At 40.9% G+C, this 23502-nt stretch overlaps 1 protein-coding gene and 1 long non-coding RNA gene across 7 annotated transcripts in view; one reads left to right on the forward strand and one right to left on the reverse strand.

Annotated features, from left to right (window-relative positions):
* LOC132332196 (uncharacterized) overlaps positions 1-16444 on the forward strand; it is a 62988-nt gene extending 46544 nt beyond the window's left edge. The window contains exons 5-7 of one of the 5 annotated variants that reach the window (XR_009487821.1): positions 1227-1450; positions 6479-7412; positions 16076-16444. This is a non-coding gene — a long non-coding RNA (uncharacterized LOC132332196). Of the gene's footprint in view, positions 1-1226; positions 1451-2673; positions 2781-6478; positions 11449-16075 lie in introns of those variants that run through there. The other 4 variants (XR_009487819.1, XR_009487820.1, XR_009487817.1 and 1 more) reach the window with 4 other exon arrangements.
* DOCK3 (dedicator of cytokinesis 3) overlaps positions 1-23502 on the reverse strand; it is a 185570-nt gene that overhangs the window by 39320 nt on the left and 122748 nt on the right. For both annotated transcript variants that reach the window (XM_059856243.1, XM_059856242.1), the window contains exons 20-32: positions 22242-22325; positions 21804-21904; positions 20417-20498; positions 16199-16369; positions 12141-12333; positions 11074-11201; positions 10023-10127; positions 7875-7973; positions 5706-5800; positions 4126-4201; positions 3166-3266; positions 2831-2889; positions 1282-1430 (exon numbers count right to left, since the gene is read on the reverse strand). In XM_059856243.1, coding sequence (XP_059712226.1) covers positions 1282-1430; positions 2831-2889; positions 3166-3266; positions 4126-4201; positions 5706-5800; positions 7875-7973; positions 10023-10127; positions 11074-11201; positions 12141-12333; positions 16199-16369; positions 20417-20498; positions 21804-21904; positions 22242-22325 — 1443 coding nt within the window. The remainder of the gene's footprint in view (positions 1-1281; positions 1431-2830; positions 2890-3165; positions 3267-4125; positions 4202-5705; positions 5801-7874; positions 7974-10022; positions 10128-11073; positions 11202-12140; positions 12334-16198; positions 16370-20416; positions 20499-21803; positions 21905-22241; positions 22326-23502) is intronic.

The raw sequence follows: 23502 nt of genomic DNA on the forward strand, positions 1-23502 counted from the left end.
TTATCTAATCACTTACACAGATGATTATTTCATCTTTAACCTTAGAAGGTTACAATATATGCTTCTTAAACAGTGTGGAAACTTGCTCCACAGGTAATTTAAGAAATGTTCTTGGAGCTGTAGTTTAAAATACATTAGTGAATATAAAAATTAAATGAAGATTATGAAGAGTTCATCTTGATACAGAAAATATAAATAGGCCCAGAAACTCCACGGTGACTGTAGATGCTTCATACTGTAAATTCCAGAGAAAACTGTTCTATTGTTATGCTAAAACAAGTGGAAAGAGGACTATGATCAAAATGCTAGTGCAATAATAATAATAGTAAATAATAACAATTGTAGCAATCATGGGAGCTGCAGAGGAAGAAAAACAAGCTCCTGGTAATACTTTTCCACACAGCCTTTAATAGATCAGGTTATGGGAAAGGTCTGCTATTCTCCTGGAATGACAGATTAGATCTGGCATTTTAATGACTGTGCAAATAACTAATGACATGAATTATGATAATTTAATGCTGATTTACTCCTTCAGAGCACTCCTTTGCAGATACTGGTCCCCAGTATTGCCCCAGCACAACGACAATGAAACACTGTCATCTGAGGATCCAGACCAAGCCCATCCTTCATTAGCAATGCTCTGCAATTCAGGCATCTGGTTTGCAGTGGAAAATCTAAGCAATTCTCTGACCATGACTGGGAAACAATGAGGAAGATTTCTCTCCCTGATTTGCAATCAGAGCTCACAGCAGGTAGAAACTGCAGAGCTCTTGTTGGACTTAACCCTTCCCAGAGAGCTGCTGCAATTTCAGAAAATAAAACCAGCTACAAAGTCTGTTTCAAGGCATGGTATAATGATTTAATTATACAATACCACTTCCTAGCTGCAAACTGAAGACAGAGAAGCAGAGAGCACTGTTTTCACAAAGACTGGCTAAATCTTTACATCCCCATTTTTGGTCCTCAGTCTGACCCATTTAATGGCTGACTAATAATCTAACTGAAACCTCTGGGAGCAGGGATAGCCCAGCACTTACAAAATTCTTTGCCCCATCTGGGATATGCTGAACACACCCCTCCTCTTCCCCACGTTCATGGGAAATGCAGTTTGCACTGGTTAAACAATCTTGGGGGCCTTGCGAATTAGGTTTTGAATTTTCTATTTTATATATATTTACATGAGATATTGACAGTCAGATAAAAAAATACAAACTCCTTGCTTCCAGCTGGACACTGCAGACAGAGAGAGCAAGGAAAGGACAGCTTGGGAAGTGGCCTCACCTGTTTGAAGTTGCCATTCTTTCTCTGCTCCCAGTCCATCATGTCGTGGAAGATTGGGATCATGATATTCCGGACTTCTGGTTGTGGAACAAGGGTAACACCCAGAAAGGGGCCAATCATTCCCGGAATAAAGTGAATCTTGTGCTCACCTGCACAACACAAAACAATGGTAATTAAAGAAAGGCTTTTGCTATCTGTCACTGAGAAAATAGGGAACCCTTGCAATAATGACATTTGCACAGTAATAAGCATGAGCATTTCAAATGCAAATATTCTTTTCCTGAAAAGGAATGAAAAATCAGTATTTGCTTTACACCATTTCTTGCAAAGTCTCCAAGATAATTTTTAATTTCACTGTGAAAGCCTTTAGCAAAAAATGTCAGTGCATTTTTCTTTGCAAAGGAATTCAAACTGTCAAAAGTAACCCAACCAAAACATACTAACTGGGGGGAAAGAGGCCTGGGTACTTCCAATTCATGAAGATTTTGAAAGGGCTGGTGAGGATAGTGGTACTTAATAGAGCACTTTTAGATTTCAAGGAACCACAGAGCTCTTGGTCCCCACTGCTATCTCGATTTCCTAACTGCCCTTGACTGTCACCAAGTGGATCTTCTGCAGGAGGGACCTGAGGCACTTTGCTGACAGCCTCTTCTGAGCCATGTGCTGCACTGTGCAGAGAGAAACTCAACAAAGTCTGATCTGGAACAGCATCCAGTGATAAATGTCTGCATCTACACATCCAAAACTGAATTCTCTCTTCTCAGCTGAGTTTGTCCAGTTTGTTTTTCTGGGTATTGGATCTCTGTTACCTTGGAGGGCCTTCTATTTTCCACACAGATCCTTTGAACTGTGACCAGTTCTGGCTGTATCATTTTAGTTGTACAAGACAAATCAGACTTATTCAGTTTTCTTGCTTCCATAGTTTTCCTAACTATTGTCTGAACCTTGTCCAGCTTGCCTTGGGTTTATATTTTTTTGTGTTTTGTTGTTTCTTTTAGCTGTAGAAAGCAGGACTGGGCAAACTAATCTAGAATCAAGTGCACTTAGGGAAAACACTGTGACAGTAATATGGTGCCTCTTCTCTTACTCCAGATGCTTACATATTTTCTCAAAGATTACAAATCTTCTTTACTCATAGTATTTTACAGGTAGCTCCCCTTCAGCTGATTATCACCATGGTACATTTGTAGTCTTTGATTTTTTGAATAGCAACTCCTACCTACATTCCTATACATAAAATGTTTCTGTTTGGCTTGGTGAATATTTTGCAGCCACATTATTAAGTTATCCAATCTGACTTGTGTTACTCCTTTGCTCTCTTAGTGATTCATCCCTTCTCATAACCTTGTATTTGTGATGTCTATCAGCAAACATTTTGTTATTTTCCTCTAGAATACAAAGCAGAAGAGAGTTTTGGTGGGAGAAGTGCTTCTCTTCAGAGAAACAAAGGATTCTGTGATGCCACAAAACATTAAAAAAATTTAAAAATCTGGCAGAAATGGGGTTTTCCTTTGGCTTTGGTTGTCAGGTGAGAGAGGGAGAGGCTTACCCAGGTTCTGCCACATGCTGAAGAGCTCATAGGCCATCATCACTCTCATATCACCATACCTGAGAGAGAACAGAGACACAGCTGCCCAGGGAACAGAAACTTGCAAGGCAGTGATGTGAAAAAATAATCAAATGGTTAAAAAAAATTCAATTCACATTTATGTCAATGTAAGAATATCAAACAACTTGACTGATCACTGATTGCTGTATTGGGAGATCTAGTTATTCATTTCCCAGGCATTTCCACATCCCAGGTTTCATAATAAATCACAGAGACTTATGGGAGGAAAATAAGGCTCTTTTTTGAGGTGGGAACCCAACAAAACATATCCTTACTTATCCAGAATCTTCTTCCTCTTAGGTGGTGTGGCATTTTCTAGTTGGAGACTTGGCTGGTTTATAAACAAAACTGCCAGGCTGAAATAAGAGTTCCACACCTGTGACAAGCAAAGGAATTGTATAACATTACACTCCAAGAGTAAATTTTAAAGAAGTAGAGAAAGACAGACTCCTTTTCGTAATCAAGGGGTAACTTCATCAATATGTCTCTTACTATGGAGATACAAAATAATTCCTAAAGGCACAAATGGATTGTTTAAACCCTGGTAGGAACTGAAATGAAAACCCCCACAAAAGCAATGCCACTGGGTTTTCCTCTTTGCACCAAAGTTCAAGAATGAATAAACTTGGTTACATCAGCAAACTTTTAAATTGTTCTTCTGAACAGGTTTCATCTGCCAAGAATCCCCAGAGATCAAATTAAATAATACATAGGACCCCCATCATTTGGTCAGTTTTCCCAAAGACATGAGGTTTTTGCCAGCTTGGTGGGTGCACTTTTCCCTAGGTGCATGTCTGGCAGCTCTTCCTTACTACCACTGAACTTGCTGCCCATCTCCAACTACATCAGACACAGGGACAACACTCCCTAGGATTGTGTTCCTCCAGGTTTTGTGTCATCAGCCAGAGAGACCTCTGGGAGAATGCACCAGCTTCAGGAAAAGCATTGCCTGAGTTTACACTGCATTATCCATCAGACAGATGCTCCACTGGCCCCATGCTTATGGAATTACCAGTTTCCTCAATTTTCCTGATTTGATCTCACACTGTATCTGTTCTACTTCCTATCAATTCCACAGCAGATTCCATTCCTGTCCTTTATCAGTTAGGTCATCTTCCTGACAGACACTCTAATAAATGCTGCAAATATCATCAGCTAATGCAGAGGGCAGCTCCTGTTCCTTTGTTACTGCTGGTTTGAAAGGATGTCAGAACATTTTCTGAATCAATTCTTACTTTAAAATCGAAGTCCGTTTCTGTGAAATTCTTATGCAGGGCAGAAGACAAGTATTGAACTGTTGTAACTATAATACTGCAGCCAAAAACAAAGAAGAGAAAACAAAAGAGAACATTTGAATCTGGAATACAGCATATTACAGTGTTTGGTGGTGCTGGTTTTACTACAGGTACAGAGAAGTACATTCTTTGTGTGATCTCTGTGATATTTACACACAAGTCACTGTTCTTTGCTTTAATGAACAATTTGTACTAATTAATACAAGATTATGAACTTTCACTACTATTGTAACTTTTACAATTTACATATGAGCATTTAAAATCCTGTCTATTTTGCATGGCTGGGCCATATGACCACCAGGGAACTGGAATAATACACTCCTTTTCCTCCTGTTGTAAGCAGAAAGGTTTTTTCCCCAGAGGAGAGTAACTCAAAAAGTTTGAGCTGTCCTTGTTCTTGTCTATGTAGTCCTTTATCTCACTCAACTCAAGATATTTGTGAGTATTTTGCTAATTTTTGATTCTGTGTTATTTTTTATTGGTGGCTACATACACTTTAGTGAAAGGCAATGAAGCACATGATAGATTCAGGAATTAATGAATGGCATGTAGATAGGGCAACAGTAATACCAAAAGAAGAGCACATCTCTGATTCACATGCAAGCAATACTCCAGCAGCACTGCTAAATGTAGCTGACAGTCTAAAGCTTTGTGGCAAAATGATGCCCAAGGGAACAGGTAACCTGCAGCATCTGAGGGAGCCACTGCCTCAGGTGGCTTTCTTTTTTCTTACAGAACTTCACTGAATCTTTACGCTTGAATTACTGAAATCCACTTCTTTCACTTCTCATTAGCAGGGTGGACTTGCAGAGCATTCAGCTCAGCTGAGCAGGCAGCCTTTAGGAGCATTTCCATGGTGTTTCCTCAGAGTGGGAATGCTCCAGCTGTCAGTCAGTGGGATTTCCACAGCTAGTTTAGCTCAGGGAACTAGTGGATCATTCCAGCCACCCTGTGTTCAACACTGCTGCTGATCCAAAGAGCACAGTACTTAACCCAGCAGAAGCAAGAAATGGAGATAAAATGGAGCATTAAAATGGCAGATGACAACTGAATAGAGAAGGAACTCTGTGTAATGCTTTGGTGTCATGGCTGGGGTTTGCTCCCCCTTTCCCAAAATACACAAGAGTCTCTCCTTGCTTGGCTACAGAGGGAAGTTCATGGGAAAAAACAGATGTTCAAGGCAGGGATTCCCTGATAAGGGAGGGAGAGGCTCATAAACAGCCCTTGGTGTGGGGAGCTGGGCTCACCCTGTGTGCTGGAGCTGCTGGGTCACTCAGCCCCTCATCCTCAGGGCAGCTCCTTCAGCTCTGCTTTTAACTCCTGGCTCTGAGAATGCTGCTGGAGTTTAACAAACCCACAAACACACAGGTTTGGTCCAGAGTGTTACAACAACAGCAGAATGAGGATGAGCACTCCAGAATTTCTGTCTTGATCCTTACATCTCAGTCTGAGGAAAAACACTGCCCCCAGGCTTTAACTGCCACAGAACGGCAACATTTTATACCTGCTCCTCTACTTACTTGCTGGTGAGCAACCTCATCACCATCCAGTCTCGAGGAAAGACACTCATCTTCATCAGGTTTCGAAACACACAGAAAATCTTCAGAAGAAACTCCTGTCACACAGGGGAAAATATGTAAAAATCAGCAGCAGTTGCAGGTGAATCTATTTTCTTGATTGTAAGAAAGACAGTTACACTAAGTGTGCTCTACTTGAGCTTTGTGTTGCAAGGCCATTCACCTGGAAACATGAAAGCAACATACACTGGAATATGGCTCTATTCCTTTTGTTTGAGTCTAATACACAACTTCCAGCTTCTTTAAAATCTTCACTTCTACAGGGAGATGAAAACTTTCCCTATGTGCATAATTGTGTCTGACTTCTCATATTATCACCCAGAGTTCCAGTGTCAATTTGCAGCTATTTTCAAATATACTGGAGTTATAATCACTTTTTAATGCATTCATTTTATTAATTTATCTGTCCAAATTTCTTTGGACTTACGTCACAATTTGAGAACTAACCATACCCCTAAGCCCAATAAAACTCCTACACAGGCTTTCTAAAATAGTAACAGAAAACCCCATTTCTGGCAACACACAGCAGCAAAGAGCTCTTAGACACATTCAGCTGGATGTTTGCTTTCCAAAAGAAAAAAAATCCCCAAACCTGAAGACATTACTGGTTTTTGACTACCTGCACCTCCATGTCTGTAAAGAGCAACAGGAAACATCAAATGTGACAAATTGTTGGCCTTGCAACCTATGATTTTGTTGTTTTGTTTTCCTTCCAGACAAAATCAAAATAGCAGAGAAACTGGCAGAGCAGGGATTCTTCAAATCATTATGCCTTAATGGAAGGTGTCTGATTAATATCTGGGTGTAACTGAGCTCAGAGTAAAGCATTAGAAGCTCCTTGACTTTTGGCTTCATTTTGCCCAAAGTGTAAGTGGTAAGTGAATAAAATGCCTTTCCATGCCAGAAGAAGTATTGAAAATATTATAACAACCATATTTGATGGGAAAATAGAGTAATATATAAAATCTTTAGCCTTTGTGGTACTCTTGGAACATATACTCATTATCAGAGATGCAACAGTTCTTTTGGGCATAACGATAAATTTTAGTTCAATGACCTTTCCACAAGTCTGACATAAGAACTATAGTTTAGATGGCTTTTAAAATATCTATTAAACTTTATTATGAATTAATTTACCAAATAATTTTCCTGTCAGCAATTTCGAAGTTATCAGAAAGGCAGCAATCTCACATAACTATCAACCTGAGATACACTGAACCCTGCAACCTAAAGATAAGAATTTTATCATCCCAAATTCATCTCCCTGATTTATTCAGCTTCTCTATATGCACACAAAATATTTAAAAGCTGAAAGTCTGTCCAGAAAGGACTTCTCACTGCTTCTCCATTTCATTTGTTAAGGTAACAGAACATTTTAAGGTAACATTACATTGCTCTTATTGTGCATATTTGAGTGCCATGCTAAACAAAATAATTTTATAAAAAAGCTTGTCTTTATTTATAGGATTAGTCTGCCTTTTAAACAGGCTGTTGCTGCAGATACTCCTCTTCCCCACTGAAGCTGAGTATGAGATGTGAGATGTGCCACTTCAGAATGTCAGAGGTCTGTGCCCCTTACCAACCCCCGCTGTTCATGGAGAGCCATAATTTAAACTGATGTTCACAAAGGAGCATGCAGCAAGTGGAGTGGTAAGGTTACAGCTTTCCCAAAAAATATTTCATCTGCTGGAGACATTTGTAACCCCCAAAAGGCTTGAATTTCTCTTCTGGCATAAAATCAATATCCTTTGTAAGAAAGCTCAGGTGCATACTGAACATGTAGCAAAATGCTACACAACAACTGACTTCACATTCACAGGATTAAAAAGCCCTGTTCCTCTGCCTGTGTTTTATATGTAACAATTACAATATCCTTTATGTCCAACAACATCTATCCCGGGACTGTATTTGCTGTTATAAAGATAATTCAGTGCCCTGTGGTCTTAAATGTGTTTTTGCAACACTACACCAATGATTGTAAAAGTGAAAGGGAGGTCCCTGAACAGAGTGCCAGTGGATAGGAATGATTAACAGGCAAGTGATGGTGGAGGGATTCCCCTCTGCTCTCCCATCCTGAGGGAATCACCCTACAAACATCACATCCTTTTGTACCTTCAGCTCATCCTTGCTTTGGAAGTTGTCCAGTAAGTGCTGGAAATGAGTGTCTGACATCTGACGAAGCAAAGATAAAAGGCAGGAGACATATTCTCCCTGTTGACCAAATGAGAAACTCTTTCATTCAGACAATCTGAAATTTCACAGATACAAAGCTTAACCCGGGGGAAGGTATAAAGGGAGGGGTCTGAAATGGCCCCAATGCCTATGAGGGGACAGCTGACATGCAGAGACTGAAAGTAATGCAGGCTAACAGTTCCTGAGTTACTGTTAATACAGGGATACTGTATTATCCAGAAGGCTCCTCCACAGATGCCCATTTTAAAGATCTTTTAATCAAAATCGTAGTCTAAACAAAAGTAATTTAAAATTATTAATACAGACATTAACAAATCCCCCTTCATGCATGCAGGTTTTGACAATACCTTTTTCAGGTACTTAATACACAGTGTCTGTCAGAGGTGTGACTGCAGCTCATGCCAACAGACCAGCAGTTATTTGAACTAAGTGACTCTGACCAGTAAAGCAGTGACAGCTTGGGATCAGCCTGGGCTACAGAAGGTGTCTGGAAGCTTGTAAATATATGGCTTATTAGTGTTCACCAAGTTCTGTGCTGTCAAAGCTCCAGTACTGACAGATCTGCAGCCAGTTTTCCTGAGCACAGTCTGGGTAAGCCTACATGAGCAACAATAACATTTCTGTAATTTTGCGAAGCAGATGCACCCTAACCAGTTACCACAGCATCCCAAAGTGTTTTCCAAAGAGGAGCTCCCCCATTTTACAAATCTGAAAGCAAAGCACAGAGAAGTTAAGCAATCTGTCCAAGAGAACAAGCAAAGTGGTGCCAAAAACATCAGGACTGGGTCTGTTGACTGCCAGTCCCTTGCACAACACTATTTTTTTCTGCAACAGAGAAACTAATTTGGAAAATGAACAAATCTAAGCCATATCTAATAAGAATCCATATATCACTGTGCTGTGAAATGTAAATTGAGGAGCAAATACAAGGGACTGTGCCTTCCATTTTATTGTTACTCTTAAATGGCTCAAGCATCTACCCAGAAGCTTTGACATAGGTTTTTGCAAGAAACTTTCCAGGGCTGAACCTCACTAGGAAGAAATATGTGCTCTTCTGTGTGGGCTGGCATGTGGGAAACAGCAGTAAGTCAAATGGCAGCAGCAGAAGGCAACTGAGATACTTCTGGACATTTGCAAACTAGTCCTTTTTTCTTCTGTATCAAAGCATATCCTGTTAACTGAGCTAACAAGGAAAGATCCAACCTTCTCTCTTGTGTGAGAAGTGCACCTTAGTGCACATCTGCCCCCAGCAGTGTTGCTGAGGTTTCAGCCATTTGCTAAAAACAAGTCTAAAAAAAGGATGTTCTGAACAGCAGCTTAACATCCTACATTGTGCAAAAGCTGCATTAGAGACTCCGACAAACAAAAACAGGCTAAAATAGAAAAGGGCAGAAATCCAGGAAAGAAAAAGGCTGAACATCAAAATTCTATTCTTTTTCTTCTCTTCCACCACATGTGAAAAAAAAATTTCTTCCCTGTGGCTAAGGCTGGCAGCCTGGGTAAAGTGGTGGCTTCTCCCACCAAGCTCAACAGCCCACTTGACTTAGCATCTCTTAATTTCTTTTGAAAAAGTATGTTGTGTTTCATGTAGATGAAATAATCAGTGACCCTGGACAGGAGCTCTCCAGGGTGTTAAGTAAAGGGATTTAACCACAGAGCACTGTCATATCCTCAGTTTTGGGGATCACAGCCTGATACTCATGATAGCCCTTGGTGATACCACCTTAGGGGTGAAGCTCCAGGCAGCTGCCTAGTACCTCAAGTCTTAAGCAGTAACTCACAATTACAGCTGCAAAGGCAAACAAGAAAATAATCTGGAAATCCACTAAAGCTTCCTGAGCTCCACTGCTTCCTGCAGCCCTCACTGGTGCAGGGAGGAAGGAATGGGTTTGTGGCTTATTAAGGGAAAGAGACAAAGCCCTGGGCATTCATGCAGCAGAGATGATGATGAGGTGCCAGTGGTGGTGAGGGACTGAACCAGAGGTTAGAGAAGCAGGAAATAGAAACTGATTGTTAGTTACTAACAGTGATTTCTGCTGTGCACTGCGGGCAGCGCTGCCCTCTTACCGCCTCCTGAGACTGCGATTTACTCATGATTGTGAGCAGAGTTTGTAACAGCACGTCCAGGAGGCTCTCCACCATCATCTCAACCTCCTCCACGACATCTCCCTCCTACAGCAAGTGGTGAGCAAACAGTTAGGAACTGGAGAAATGGAACTGGTAAAGACAGTTCTGCTGAGTGAGCCATACCAGGCTCCCTGGGACAGAGAGCTCTGAAACAGGCTCACAGAAGTACAATCAAATTCCTCATTGGTCCCATCCTATTGTTCTGTCAGTGTGTGTGTGTTACCTGGACAGTCTCTGATGGAAACATTCAGGGTCACAGCCATAAAGGTTAGTCTATAATCAAAGGTCTAGAACACAACAGGAGCAGATTATGTTCAGGAACCTTTACTCCGCGGCAGTATTATTTTAGCTTATTTCCACGATGCCTTTCATCTCATTCCTTTCACACAGAACCTTGACTTGTAATTGGAAATACACATTGGTATGAATTATATTTAGCACCACTAGCTTCCTACTTTAGTCAGGTGGGGAAACTTCACCACCCCCTCTTTGTGAGCATTGCTTCACATGATCCAGTTACCATTTGAGATCAGAGTATTATGACCGTCAAAGCTGGGTGTTGAAACTCAGCAGCAATTTCCAGAAGTAAGTGGGAATTCATTGATTGGATAATTTTAGAGTATTCTTTTAATGTGAACCACAAAGTGCTAGTTACTGTCTCTTGAAGAACTACAAGTCCTTGAGCTGTGTAGAACTTTTAAACTCCACTGACATCCAAGTTCTGGGACTGCATGAAGAAAATTAAACAGTGTCAAAGCTGGTGAGGGTGTATGTGATTCCCCCCTCCTAACAGCAAGCACACTGTGTTATCAGGATGCTCTGAGTCACACACAGAGCCAGACCCTCATTTCAGATGTTCTCCTGCTGACAGCACAATCTTGTTTTTAACAGGTTCTTTGAAAAACCTGTATTAACCTATAAAAATGTCTCACTCTTCATTTTACTAAACCAGAAGTGCAAATAAAAAATTGAAATCATGTAGCAGATTTACCAAAGAACTGGTCTTGATTATGGAGAAGATACTACTGAGGATCCCAGAGCAAATAAGCAGCTCCTTCTGCTGTCGTAGGTGAAGGTGAATGTGGTGAAGGACCACAGGCAGCAGGATGCGCCGGGACTCTGAATGAAGGAAAATTGTTACAAATGTAAGGAAAGCAAATATTTACAAACAATTACAATGGATGGTTTCCACAAAATTCTGTGGTGTTATCATTCTCACCTTGGACTGAGTACAATAATTTAAGTGCACTAACTTGAGGTTCTCACTACAGGAAAGAGAAATGCAGTGGAGCTTTCTATCTTCCACTTTACCTTCATAATTTCTTTCATTCAGACCTTCATGTATGAAATACACTCACAATCTTCAGCCATTTTCCACTGAGTTCTTAAAGATTTTTTAAAATTCTGTTTTACAGTATATATAAGCAATAATGTACGTATATTTAAGTGAAATTTTAAGAATTAAAGAGTTACTAAAGTGTTGAGCTAAAGAAATACTAAAGTTACAACATAAAAATTAAAGATACTTTAAAGGAATGTGGTGGGTTTTTCACACGACTATCCCCCCTGCTTCTCAGACATAAGTTGGCTGGAAGGGAGGTTTTCTTCCTGTCCATGGTAAGAACAATGTGAAATGTAAAGTGAGATTTGGCAGTTTTAATAATTAACTAATTTTTAAATGTATGTTCATCAACCTTTAGTAACGACAATTTATCTATGATGGATTTATAAACATTTCCTGCTACAGTGAAACTTGTAAAGTATTTATATTGAACAGAGTTAACAGAATTACTGAATATTCTGAGTTGGGACAAACAAGGATCACGGAATCCAACTCAGAAGTGCAAGCCCTTGGGAAAAGAGGGATCAAACCCACAATGTTGGCTCTATTACCACCCTGCTCCAACCGAGTGAATGAATACATTTATCAATGACGCTGCCAAGAGAAACAGTGACCAACATTATTGGCATTCAGCAGGGAATTATTCCCAACAGAGCCACTGCAAAAGCACCCAAGGTGCTGCTGCCCTCAGCGAGCAGCAGCACCTCACCCCTCACCTGAGAAGGAGAAGAGGCGGCTGTCGACCGTGCGGGCGATGGACTGGAGCTTCACCACGTCCATGGACTGGCCGATGTGCACCGTGCTGGGCATGCTGCCCAGCGTGCCCCGCACGAACTCCGCCACCTCCTGCACCGTGAACATCTGCAGCAGCTCGTCAAAGATGGCGGGGAACGAGTTCAGCAGGGCAGCCTGCGGGGACAGGAGCAGCTCAGCACCTGCAGCTCCCCACCTGCATCAGTGCAGAGAGGTGGGAACAACAGGAACACTGAACTAGGATCTGCACAAAGCTACTACGGACTGTGCTATGGCTGGTGGTACCTGGAGCTCAGAGTGAACAAGTCACATGTAGCACAGAAAAATCTAGTGCTGCTGCAATAGTGAATCTTAGGGTAAGCAGAGCACATAGATGCAGCTTCAAAAAGCTGTATTTAGGAGACAGCTTATAAAACAGGAGAAAAATTGAGATATCAGACAAGATAGTCCATTTTTATTTGTTAATTTACTTTTTTCAGTTAATACAACACTTGCTTCTGATTAGAGAGTTCTATACCAATTGTTAATACTAAGCAACTACCTAAGACACTTAAAACTCTCCAGAAAATATTCCGAAGTGAAGAACCTGCTGACAGACCCTTAACCAGCTCTGCCATGTGACATTCCAGGATTTCTGCAGCAGGGGTGGGGTGTGAGTCCACGTGAAAGAGACATCACATCATGCGAGTGTGCATGTGATTCTTGCAGTAACAGATATTTCCAGTAAGCTGGAGCTATCATTGAAAGTGCTTCTTGAAGTGCAGAAATGGTTCAGCACAATAGCAACAAAAATCCCTTCTTGTCTTATTTCCTATTCTTCAATTAATTTTTTCACAGGAGTAGAAAATTCCATGCATCACTCTGTGCTCAAGTTCTGCACATTTGGTGTCCTATCAAACAACTGCCACCACCTCTAATGTTTTAAAATTCTTCCCTTCCTCCACATCCTACCCAAGCTTCACACCTGCTTCCTCATTGTAACTATTTTAATTCCTAGATGGTTGCTTTCTTGAGCCAGCCTCACCTCCACTCTTCCATTCCTGCCATTCCCACCTCCCTTCCCCAAAGCCCTCCACACAAACCCCTCAGTGATTTCCTGCACAAGTTCAGATTTACCAGACTTCACTGCAGATCTCTGTTCAGCTTTGCCCTTCCAGAGTCTCAGTATTTCCTTTTCCTCAGAGATTTTTTTGTTTTCTCATTGCATAAACATTTCTTTATCTCTTCCATACTGACATGACTCTCCTAATCCATATAATCCCAGCCTCCTTCTTTGCCAAGTCTTTTCTCCTTCAACAGTGAAATCTATCTAATAGTATTTGAGTAAAATCAAGTTATTTTTACAACTAACATGGTAGACCTCATGAACTTATTCTGAATATAAATTTACCTCCTTCTTCTACTTGTTCTCTCTCAAAAACTTGTTTTATTGCAATCAATTCGGATTACACAAACCCACACAAGACCTCCTAGGTGTTGTCACCTATTTGTTCCTGCATACCTACAATGTACTAACAAAATAAATAAGTGTAAATTGTTTCACTATCTCCTGGTACTCTTGGAAGGCAGTAACAGCCACAAATCCAGTCACTGTCATTATCTTTGGGATAACAGAAGTGAAATTACAATATTGGCCCAACAAATCCTTACAGTTTTCCTAAACTTTGTTACTTTTAAAGCAGAAGGATTTCTGTATAACCCCTAGCAATTCAAGGGTAGGCATGGAATCTCTTCAGGAAGATTTGGAGCTGTCCTGAGGTGACATAATTTCAACAGTTCCTTGAAGGGTTCCATATTGCTCAACACCCTAAAATATACTGGAACATTACTCATGTCAAACTAATTGCCTGGGAGGAAGGAAATCAGTTTTACTCTCATTGCTGGAAAAAACTGAGATACTGAGATCTCTCAAATATCCTGGAGAAGAGGACAAGTGTGAGGGAGATTATGTTTGCCAGGGCCTCAAGCATTTCTGTGGGTATTTAACTATTGTCCAGATTTCCAGAACTAATAAGCAAATAAGAAACAAACATTTGGCTCCCCTGAAAATTTTGACTTCTATAATCTTGTGTACACCCTCAGTACTGTCTTTTTGGTGTGTGGATGCCATAAACTGGTCCATGAATAACTGAAATATTCAACATCTCCAAGTTTTAAAGTACCGGCCACTTAAACATCAAACTCTAGTTTATACGCAGGAAAAGTGTTTGGGGTAGGGAAAGGAGATGAACTGGGAACATCCACAATGAAACACTTGAGCAGTCCTGGGGATCATTACTTACAGAATTAAATGTCGGCCTTGTTGTGCCCCCACCTTTTTGTGGGGCACCTGTCCCGGCTCCGCTCGCCTGCCCTCCAGGCTGGGGGGCCTACGGGGCAAGGGGGTCAGGGGGCAACACAGTGGCAAGGGGGAAACAAAAAGTAAACTTTTCAAAGATTCAACAAGGACAGGCTTTACAAATTACAAAAGTCCAAAGTAAGAAATAGCATAGTGAGAGAAGGGAGGAAAAAAATTAAGAAGAGAAACAAAGGAAAAAAAAGGAAAATCCCCCATCCTCAAAGTGACTCTCCCTCTCTATTTGGGACCAACACAACTGGAAAACATTCAGCAGATACTGTTTCCATTCACCATCACTTTGTCTGCAAAATTCTGTGCACTGATTTTTCCTGTTCCTGGCTCATCTTATTATACCCACTAATGGGTGATTAAATAAAACATTAGAGCAGCTGTTCTCAAATCTTTCAGAGCAGCTCCTTAAGAAAGGGATCACTCCACTGGCAGCTTCCTGAACCAGCAGAGTCACTGCTTGGCTGCAATGTTCACCACAGCTGCTTCTTTTGCAAAATACAGCAGGTGTTCCAAACACCTGTAATTCTGCATTAGTGATTACAAACCACCTTCACATTAACCAGGGAGCTCTGGGTGCTCCATTCTGACATTCTCTGAGCAGAGGCATCAAACAGGATGTTTGACATTTAAAATTTAAATGCAGCAGTATGTAATGCAGTACAGAGGTCTTTAAAACTGAGCCCAAAACTCAGCAGCATCCTTACTTACTTGGAGTATTGTCTTCAGCCCACATGAAATCTTCATGAAGTTCCCTGGGCCATATTTAATGATGCATTAAATATGAGTATGGGCATCACAATATGTTTGTGGTCAGGCTGCACATGATTCTGACTGTAATTTTAGCACATGCTGGAATTGTTTACCTGAGTGCAAATACATCAGCTGAACTTCTCACTGTGATGCTGCTGTGACCTAAGTATTGATTTGAAGTATTATAACGAAGGATTTAGAAATTCTTGAGGCCAACTGTTGCATACAAGTAGATATTATAAAAGAAAGGCCTTATAAAATCAGGCTAAATTAGCACCTGGCCTGTTATTTCTTCTAAGTGCTGCTAGCTAACTTCCCATGTGAAAAATCATAAGAATGAAAGCAGTTAACACAACAAGCTATTCTGGTAAGAAAACCATTTGCACCTGTTCTAAACAAGAAATCTGTCCCATAAGAATCAGTGAAGAAAATATGTAAACTAACCAAATACAGAGAGATTTGACAGACGTACACCCTAGCCACTTACCCACCAATGGAGTCAGTAAATTGCTGACCAGTTAGGTTTAACACAGTGCCTTCTGATATTTCCTATAAATATGAACTATGTGAATAAAGGATGGGCTTTTTCTGCATGAAGAAACTGAGTCCCATCTGCTTTGTTGCAACAGCCAACCATAAGACATAGGAATGAGGGAGACTTGAAAACACAGTTTACTTTTGTGAACAGCAAAAACTGCATTCTCATGTGAGAAGTCACTTCCTCCTAGAGTGCCCCCAGTCCAGCTCACCTGTGCAAAGCCACTGTCTAATGCCATTAATGGGTGTCTTGTTTTCCAGCATCACCAGCTTGTTGGGGGAAAACTCCACTGACCTGCATTTCACCCCATGTGCTCACACCTCCTACCCGTGCAGGAACAGCTGCCTTGTGGTTTGCCAGTGGGAGTGCAGGAAATAGCAAACCTGTGTGAAGATGAGAGTCTCAGAGCTCCTGCTGTCCAAGCTGAGCACAAATCTGATGGACTGGAAAAGCTCCTGGATGCTGGAGCGGAACTGCTCCTCCTCCATTCCACAAGTAGCTCTGGAGTAAAGGATCCGAGATTGGACAATGAACTTGAAAAGATATTCCAAGGCCTTAAGGAGCAGGAGAGGAAGGAGATCGAGACAGAGAAAAAGAGAGAAAGAAAAATAAAGGAGCTTTAAAGAGAATCAGGAAAGACTCTACATGCATAATAACTAAATTCTTGAGCTTTAGAAAGGAGAATGAAAAACAGGTTTTATAAGTTACATAATTCAGTTGAGGAAGAGCTACACTTAGGCAAGTACCCATTCTCAACCAATAATCTTTTTTAATTGTATGTCCCACTAACAGAAAAAGTATGCATTTACATCAAAAGAGACAAATCTGAGTTACATCATTAGAGGAAAATTTTGGTCAAAAATTCCCAACGAAACTTCTGGTTTTCTCATGACTTGGCACAATGAAGTATCTGAAGAAGCTGTTCTGTTTTCTTTCAAAATTTTGTAAATGGCATTATTTAGAACTGCATTGATTTGGCAGCAGTGACCATGAAGAAAACACATTGTCCTGAACAGCTGTAACAAGTCACTGTCCTATCAACAGTTCTGAGACACCTGCCCAGCAAGGTGACACTTCACACACCTCCTTGATACTGGCTGTGCACAACTAGCAATGCCAGAGTGTGCCAAATATCGAGGACATTATTCCTTCTGTTAGTGCTTAACAGCATTCACCAGCAAAGCAGGTTTGAGAGAAGACATAATTAATGTTTTGATGATACCCTCAAAACCCAGCACAGGAAAGCAACAGGCTGGATATGCAGCAATCATAGGCTGTAGAGAAACCTTAGTAATATTTCAGTGTATTCCATGGAAAATGCTCTCCTCTCACTTCAATGCTGGAAAAGTTAATTCAAATATAAGTTTTGCTCCCAAGAGATATTTTTACACCCATAAGAATCCCTCACTGAACCACCACACAATATGCACAAGCATGCAATGCTATGTTGTAAGCTTTAGAATGCAACAGCTTTTAGAATATAGAAAGGGAATGTGAAATTCCTCATAAAGCCATCATGGATTTCATAATGCCATCGACTCTTACAGCCCCCCTCCCGTCCCCCCCGAAATTATGGCAACATTGGTAATTAGCAGTTATTATTTAAACTTCTGTACTAAACCATCTCAGTGAAGCTTCCTTACACTAAGGAACTTCATCAGGAAATATCAGCTGCATTCCTGTTTCCAGACAAGACAAAGGCCACTTGGTTCCCAGTCAGCTCTCCAAGGCTGACAGCCCTGTGCCAACACCAAACCCAGCACATGCAGTGCTCGTAGGAGCTGCTTTAGGCCTTCAGTACACACAACCATAATTCTCATCTGAAGGCTCATAACTTCAATGTGAGGATTAGGTTTTGCAGTGAATCAGAGCACTTGTGTGTGAACCTCCATAATTCCCCGTGGAAGGTGAGACAGCAGGGCTCAGAGCACTGCACTTCCTTAGCACAGACAGTGAGCCCACACAGGCAGTGAACCAAGGAGTTCCCAGTGTTTGCACACATGGCTGGGATGCTAAAAACACAAACCAAGTCTTGGCAGCACAAGTCAGCACCAGGACTAACTTTGGCTCTTGCTACCTACAGCACCACAAATACGATGTGAATTTGTGACTAAAGACACACAAGTGCACTGAGATAAATTCCCAGCCTTCAGTGATGTTTGGCATGATATAAAAGATCAGTGTCAAATTAAAGTAGGTCCCTTACAAACACAGTCTATGTGCATGTTCATGGAACAAGTGAGCACCTCTGCCCTGTGACCAACAGGGAAGACTCAGGGAAAACCTCCTGAGGGAGAAAAGCCCTTGCTGTTGGTTCCCTAATCTAGGCAAAACCCACTTATAGTTCTGCTGGAAGATAACTGAAGCTGGAAAGGCATTTCCTTGACACAGTTCCTTAGTTCCTAATTTCCTCAGGGACAGCAAAACTGGCTGTGGAGCCATTCATGGACACTTGGTTACAGAAGTCCCCTGGGAGGCACAGGCAGCTGTTCCTGGATGGAGCTTTTGTGGAGTTTTGTATAGGGCAAAATAAAGGAGCATGATGCTGTGTTCTAGGTAGAAATTTCCTTTCAGTTATAGCTTCTCCAAGTTGCACAGGAAGTTTTGAGAATTAAGAGCAGTCTTGAGGGAGGTAAGAAATTTTAGAAGTCCTCTAGAACTCTCTTTGCTAATGCCAGGGTTGGAAATCAGAATTCTCTGAGACATCTGCATGTCCATCATGAATGTACATGAGCAGCCAGGAGTCGAAAGAGTGCAGAGTATTTCAGCACGAGCTTTAGGGCACTGCACTGAACAGGTAATTCAGGGGAAAAGGGATACAGAGCTATCCTGTCTCCTCAAAGAACTTCTAATGCAAGGAGTGTGGTGAACACATCAAAGACCACAGAAATCCCCAACAGTAGAATCTGGTACTAGTAATGACACATTAGCAATGATAATGTCTTTGGTACAAACTTTCTCCAAATGCCTGAAATACAATCTGGAAACAAAGAAGGAAATCAATCACTTCACTGTAATGGGAGAAGATAAAGACCTGAATTTGGGCCTGCAAGAGATACCTGCAAAGGCAACTGTCTGAATAAGATGTGACAGCAGCGTGGGTGGCAGAGGATGTGCTGTCAGGTCTGCACAAACTCTGCTGATAATTTTAATTCCTGTGCTTGGAAAGGCTTGGGCTGTCAGGTCTGCAAACTGACCTCCCTCACAGAGGGAACAGCCACATTCAAGGCCAGCACTTGAGAGCCTGAGTAAGCAAAGAGCTGCCTTGGAGGCCGAGACAGAGGGTACCATATTCACAAACTGACTTCCCTAACCCCAGATGCTGAAAGACATTCCAGCATTCCTGCCATTACTATTTCCAAACAGGACTGCTATGAGGTTCAACAAATGCAGATCACATAGGGACAACATCCTGCATCTCTATTTGCTGCACTGGATAAAGCACTAATGAGTGGTTTGAGAGGCAAGAAAACCTCCTTGAAGTCATTTCAGCTGGAGATCTTCTCATCTCATAACTGTAATAGCTTTTTTCTCAATTACAAAAAAAAAAAGGAAGATAATGATAGAAGAAAAAGAATGAGAAAGTTGCAAATTCCTTGAAAAGACATCTTTGCCCTATTTTTACCATTCCATATGAATCTGTGGTTGAAGATTCCAAAGAAGATGTTCCTAAGCATGTCAATATCTACAAAGCCAAAGCAAGCAAAGGTGTAATGCCCTTGTATTACCTGAACAGGATCCTAGCAGGGGATCTGGAAAGTGAGAGGATGACATTGACAGTGTCCTTTAACTGGAAGAGGTTACACCTCTTTGAACTGACAAGTGACAAAATCCAAGGGCTGATCACTGCCACTGCTTCCAGTTCTCCAAGTGTCCAGACTCAGGTGTTAGGACACCAGCTCCCTTGGAGGCAGAGGGTGCAGATGGGCATTCACGCAAAGAAAAACATCTTCCTGCAAATGCTGGCATCTTGTATTTATGCACTTGACCCACTGACTTCCAGGCTTACACATGGTAAAATGAATACTTTATTTATTCTCCGATTTCTCTGTAACAGCACCAAAATATTCCTGGTGTTTCTCACAGCTGTGCCTCCCTGGGACATCATGCTCCTATCACAGAACCATAGGTCAGGTCCTTTGCTACTTCTGAGGATTTCCATCCAGTTAAAGACTCATTTACCTGCTGCCTAAAATACTCCAGGACTTCAACCTGTGCTACAATGGAGCTGTGTCACAGCCAGAAATGAAGAGTGAAACTTTGATCCATAGCACCCATGCCTGATACACTCAAATCTACTGCTCCTTGGAGGGCAAGGTGTCGCCCACATCAATGGAGAATTTATGCACTGGCCATGGATCTAAGTCACATTTAAGTTCTCCACAGGGTTTCAAAAGGGCTTAAAGGGAACTTAATTCTTTCAATTTTTTCAGCACAAGATCAAATCTCCCCCTAAAACTGAAATTGTGGCTATATATTAAAAAAAACTGGTTAAACAATTATAGGAAACCAGTGCCACACTACCCTTGATTCCATTTCCAGCTTTCCCAGCCCTTCTGTGTCCCAGAGGAACAGACACCAGTGCCCCACTGGATACCTACTCTCATTGCCTCCTGGATGTGGTCCTGGCGCACGAGCTCGGCCGAGCGGTCCATGTACCACTTCAGACAGCGGATCAGCTCCCTGAGGGAACAGGGAACAGCAGCCTTCAGCACCACTTCTGACAGTCAGCAAACATTCTGGGGTCAGGGACAGATCTCTAAACCAGTCTCATTTCACTGTGTTTCAGTGGTCAGTTACAGCTGTCCTTGATACTGAATTTACATAGTATTTACATTTATTTAAGCTTCAAAACCAGGAAATTATTTCTTCTCTGTAATTGACTTGGACCATGAGGAACACTAAGAGCACATAAAAAAGATGTTGTTAGAAAGATAGAACCATGACTTTATCAAAGCTAAGACCAAAATATACATTTGTTTTAATAAGAAATCCCAGCTCTCATCTTAGTAAGAAGCTTTTAGAAACTGAGATCACAAAGAAAATACCTGCATCTATTTTGCTAAGTACACGAGACCATCTGGACTAACTTACAAAGCTGTGTTAAACCCATTTTTATTTCAGACATCAGATTACCAAAAAACATTTGTTTTGTCTGAAAGAGGTGCTAAATAACACAAAGCAGAACACCTTTGTACCCTGTGAACACGACTATGCCTTCCAGCATTATATATTATCTATGGGTTTCTACCTGCCATTGACAGAGTATTTTTTACATTTATTTTAATTACACAAAAATGTGAATTGCTTAAAAGAATCAAAAGAAATTATTAGCTGTTTTTTATAGTTTACTGTGGCCAAAGATAGAATATACTCAAATATACAAAAGCAATGGTCTAAAAGAAAAAACAACAACCTGAGGGGTAACTGTTACTGCTTTCAGAAAGTCTGTCTCAATCTCTGACACAAGACTCTTTTGAATACCAGGAAATAAGACAGAATCATCAAAGTGACAGTGAAATTTAAATTTCTGATCTACTGAAATTAAATTGTAACGAAATAGAACATCTTATGTGAATATCTGTCTACTTTGGAAGTAACAATTAGTTCTCTAAGCTTTCACACAAGTCATGTATCCCAACATCCTTAAGATGAGGAATGCACATGCTCTTGGGAGCTCATTTCTATAGACTACAGACTGATAATGAGTTGTCACTGAGTGTCTCTTCAGCTAAAAAAAAAGAGAAAAAGAAAGGAAAAAAGAAAAGAAAAGAAAGATTTGCCAGTCCAGAAGGGGAAGAGAAATGTCTAATCATGCTCAGCCACTGGTGACATTCGGCAGCTTTTCCCTACAGCTGTGCTGGAAAACTTTCAGGTGAGTGGCTCTACTTTTGGGGACACTGCTGCCAGGAAGGTTGTGATCCTGATGGTGCCACCATTCCCAAGCTCGGTGATGCCACCTCTCAAAGGGAGGAACACAAGACCTACTTGTAAGCCAGAGCTCCTGCAAAGTGCTTCTGGATGTAGGTGTCCATCACGGGGCGGAAGTGGAAGTACTTGCTGTCACGGAGCAGGTTGATGATGAACACCTGGGGACATGAAGGGAACCCAACTCAAGGAGCTGCACATTGCTGCCAGGTGACTACAAACAAGTGACCCAAGGTAAGGAGCATTCAAATACACGAGCTGCTTTCAACAGTCACTGTTGTGTGATCAGGTTGTTTCTCCCACGTTACAGTAAATCCCAAATACTGCTGCCCCTGCATGTGCTGAGGTCAGCCTGCCCTCCTCACCCAAGATCATTACAGAAAGCATGGCTGGATCAGCTGAGTATTTCATATCTGACAGAAGTACAATACTAAGAACATGATCATAAGAAACTTAAAACTCACTGAGCATGAGGTAAATAACAATCTAGCAGCTTACCAGAGACTGAAAGACCAACAGACCATACTTCTCTGTGTTGTCATCCAAAACTACAAACAACGTGTCCAGAATATCTTGTAGGAACTAAAATGACATGAACAAAGGATTTCAACTTAAATTGTATTCAAAAGGTTATTTCTCCCCTGCTTTAATTAGTTCATACATGTTAATATCGTTGTGAAACACTTGGCAAGGATAAATCACTTCAGGTTCACCCATATGATGTGATAGATTTTAATTTGATTTTACAAAGAAAATGTTTTCTCTTTATTCTGAAAGGAATATTTTCAAACAAAAGTGACAAAAAACCAAAAAATAAGAAATATGTACTATATACCTAATTTTTAATTTTGACTGAGTGTTCCTCTCACTTTAAACTGACTGGAAGTGCTGCCTTACACCAGTGGCAAAAGAACTTGCTCTCATTCTCAAATTATTGGAGTCTCAGGTACTGTTCAGCATCAAATCTGAGGCTAGGCAGTACATTAAATTATGTTTAATATTGAAATTTTTGTTAAATGACAGAAATAAAAGCTTTTCTAACAAGCATTAATTGGGGCAAGTTACATGTTGCCAATTGCTTCGTTCACCCTTAACTCCACAGCTTGTTGAGCACTGACAGTTCAGTGATTTTCTCTCTGAAAGCACAGTCTCCAAAAGGATGAGTGTGAAGGAGACTGCTGGAGATCGTTAACTGCACATTCTCTCATGATTTTTTAATCTATTCTACTTAAATTTCTTATGTGGACAACAAGAAATAAATTATAACAACTTATGAAGTCTCTGAAATGATAAAATGTCTTTTTTTCTGAATTATTACATTCTGTTCTTCATATCCCAGTGCCAAATGACAGCTGATTTATGGGGAGAATCAATTACTTCTCCCCATGAAATAATTCAATCTGTATCTTTCTTTTACTTTCTCTATAAAAACCAGATACTTGTACTGCCGTACAAATGAGGTGTACAAAACATGACATTCTTGAAGAATTCCAATATAAATGGGATTTGTGCTCCCCTGTTACTGTTGCCAAGTTATCACAAATAGTAACATTCATAACAGATATGGCAGCACTCAAATGAGTGAAGTGGCTTTAATGATAAACTACTTATTGTGTGATAGGATTTGTCTTCAGCTTCTTCTCCTTGGTTGTTTGTGTTAGAAATCAGCTTTTACTTCCAGATTTATAGAAATAAATCCTAGAGAAAGTTCCCAGCACACCTAAGATTATCAGAGGCATATCTGGAATGAACCTTGTTT

This window comes from Haemorhous mexicanus, chromosome 11 (assembly GCF_027477595.1).
Source record: "Haemorhous mexicanus isolate bHaeMex1 chromosome 11, bHaeMex1.pri, whole genome shotgun sequence".
In the NCBI taxonomy this organism is placed as follows: Eukaryota; Metazoa; Chordata; class Aves; order Passeriformes; family Fringillidae; genus Haemorhous; species Haemorhous mexicanus.